The sequence below is a fragment of the Lolium rigidum genome, chromosome 5, assembly GCF_022539505.1.
Source record: "Lolium rigidum isolate FL_2022 chromosome 5, APGP_CSIRO_Lrig_0.1, whole genome shotgun sequence".
NCBI lineage: Eukaryota > Viridiplantae > Streptophyta > Magnoliopsida > Poales > Poaceae > Lolium > Lolium rigidum.
The window spans coordinates 206,506,474-206,509,453 of NC_061512.1; the positions used below are offsets into that span (position 1 = coordinate 206,506,474).

The 2,980-nt window shown below is 46.6% G+C and overlaps 1 protein-coding gene across 1 annotated transcript; it reads left to right on the top strand.

Moving 5' to 3' along the window:
* Positions 1 to 603: 603 nt before the first annotated feature.
* On the top strand, positions 604 to 1,595 carry LOC124654835 (ethylene-responsive transcription factor ERF109-like). The gene has a single exon (XM_047193821.1). It carries the CDS (start codon positions 672 to 674, stop codon positions 1,386 to 1,388), a length of 717 nt encoding a protein of 238 aa, XP_047049777.1. The 5' UTR covers positions 604 to 671; the 3' UTR covers positions 1,389 to 1,595.
* Positions 1,596 to 2,980: the final 1,385 nt, after the last annotated feature.

Consider the following 2,980-nt stretch of genomic DNA (forward strand, 5'->3'; position numbering starts at 1 on the left):
ATGCAGGAAGCCCCCTAACATATGAGGAAAAATACAATATACAGATATACTATACATCTAACATATGGAACAACGCATTGTGAAGTTTTATAATAAAGTAAGCATATTATTTCTTTTTATACTAGTTATTGATTGAGTTTAAATACTCCTTTTTGTAAGTGGCACCTGAGCCCCAAATCCTGGAGACGGGGCTGCGCGTGGCAAGTGGCAACACTACTGTGCCTTTGACTTTTCGCATAGACTAGTCCAACCTCCGGTAGCTCCTCTGTCGAGCCTCGGTGTCGCTGACCCCACGTAGAAGTCAGCCTCTACCTCAGCTGCACGCACGTCGTCGTCAGAGCGCGCGTCACTACCACCACTTTGTCCAGGCAGCAATCCACTGCACTGCAAGACCATCCAGAAGCCGCCAGCTCCGAGCTCTCCCTCAACCACACGTTTTCCATAATTGGAAATATCAACGACGTCGGTCCAAGCAACCCACGCCCGGCCCGGCCGTGTCTCCTCCTGGCGCCGCTCTGTCTACCGCATATCCGCCGCGTGGCCTCCGATGGTTCCGAAGGGTATATAAGCGCCCCCGTTCGGGATGGACCTCCTACCTCAATTCACTTCAAGCACTCCAGTCCAGTCCCACTCGACACTCCGAGCTTAAGCAAGCGCCACCAAGCAGAGCCATGGCCACTACGAGCCAAGATAACGCCAATAGTCAACGGATCGAGTTCCCCTCCGGCCGCTCGATCTCCTCCGAGCGGGAGCACGGCATCATCGTCGCCGCGCTGCGGCACGTCCTCTCCGGGTACAGCACGGCGCCGCCGGAGATCGTCCCCGCTGCTTCCTGCGGGATGTGCGGCATCGACGGCTGCCTCGGGTGCGACTTCTTTGGGACCGAGCCGGAAGTGACGGGGCGGGCGGCGGTGGTACCAGCAACCCAGCAGCGGAAGAGGAGGAGGAAGAAGAACGCCTACCGCGGCGTGCGCCAGCGGCCGTGGGGGAAATGGGCGGCGGAGATCCGCGACCCGCGCCGCGCCGTGCGCAAGTGGCTCGGGACCTTCGACACCGCGGAGGACGCCGCGCGGGCGTACGACCTCGCCGCGCTCGAGTTCCGCGGCCCGCGTGCCAAGCTCAACTTCCCGTGCTCCGACCCTCTGCCGCCTGTTCCTCATCACGGAAACGGCATTGCCGGTCATTCTACCGCGGTGCCGGAAAATGAGGAGACTCTGACGCCGTCGCCGTGCAGCGCGGAAGCTGAAGAGAGGACGCCGGAAGAGTGCCTGCAGCTGGGTGTGGACGGAGCCGGCGACCAGCTGTGGGAAGACTTGCAGGATTTCATGAAGCTAGATGGAGACGACCAATGGTTCGGGACATTTTCAAGTTCAGCATCTTGTATCTGAGCTCCTGTATGTCAGGATGTTAGATATAAGTTGTCGGATTAGAGTAACTGACAACCGCACTGATTTAATCGTGTAGCTCTAGTGCACATTTTTGGGACAACGCATAGCAAGTACTTACGTTCATTCGTTAGATTGAGTATGAGCAAATTGTCTCTAGCCCAATGTACTTTTAACATGTCATTTGAGAAAGGAAAAAGTTTGTTCTAACCAGTGTAATTTTAACATCTGATTTAAGAAAGAAAAAAAGAGCCCAAGATTGAAGCCCCACCCACACCTTAGGCGTTATATGATTCATCGTTTCGATATGTATTTTGCCTACTATTTTTAGTTTGGTATCTTTTTTGGACTTGAGACTCAAAAACGGCTGTGTGCATCCTGGTTATGCAGAGGCTGGATGTAATTGCTTTCCCAAAAAGTAATAAAGCATCCTTTATCGAAAAAAAGTATGTCTAAATTATCTCTGGTATGACTAACCAATGTATTTTATGACGTGATTTTACAAACACAAAGGTTTCTTTATAACATTGAATTGAAGACAAAGTCTGACATAAACCCCGGACTTTCAGTATGAGAATTTAGATGGTCAATCTCGTGCAACCTTTGTGTTGTCACTCACAGAATCATCAATATCAAATCATTATTCAAAGGTCCACACAGGCTCCAATGTCTAGCATGTTTGTGATCTCTAGGCAATATGTCTCTAACCAAACTAATGGATTGAACTTCTTTAACCACTTAGATAAATAATACTATGGAGAGAGCATGAATAATGGAATAGTAATTGCCACAAGACCTATTCATACCAGATCAACTATCAGCCTAACAGATCAATCACTCAAACATAAAGGAAACGGCATCAACAATAAGAATAATAACTAATGACTGAAGAAAGTGTGATGTTCAAAACAATAGCAAACAATGAGGAAAATGGTGATTGATGGAGTCGTGGTCATTGGTGTCGAAGATGAAGAGGTGGAGCTCGGCGTCGGTGGCGGTGTGGAGCCCCTCCCACTCCTTCCTTGAGAAACGTGGTGGAGTGTGTTGGAGTGGAGTCCTGGAATTATGGTGGTTATTAGGGCATGCTCCTCCTTCATACCTTGATTTTTTCTCCCCTTTTGGTGTTGGAGTTAACTCAAACTTTATCAATCCAAAGTAGGTTAATTAGTAGTAGTAATAGTACTAATTGGTGTAGGTAGTATCCGAGTCCCACCATCGCTAATGAATAAGGAAAGGAAAAGATGTCGTAGGTGTCGTATTATTTTGTCTAAGCAGTAATCTTTCCGTTTTAATGAATAAGGCTTTAAAAAATCAAGCCAAGTAAATTTTGACATAACTTTTTTTAAAAATCTATCAACAAATATGATATTTTATAGACATTATATGAAAATGTATTACATGATGTATCTAATGATATTAATTTTGTATTTTAGATATTAATATTTTTTTATAAAAACTTAGTTGAACTTTACAAGGTTTAACTTTAAAAATTAAGCATTATTAACTAGACCGGAGGAAGTACTAGCTAGCTAGTGAAGTCTCCTTCGTGTTAGTGTTCGTGTTTGTGTGATGTTGACTGAATTTGATCTCAGATT

What these genes read in the sequence shown, in the direction of transcription:
- LOC124654835 (XM_047193821.1), top strand. Translation starts at nt 672, where the DNA reads ATGGCCACTACGAGCCAAGATAACGCCAATAGTCAACGGATCGAGTTC.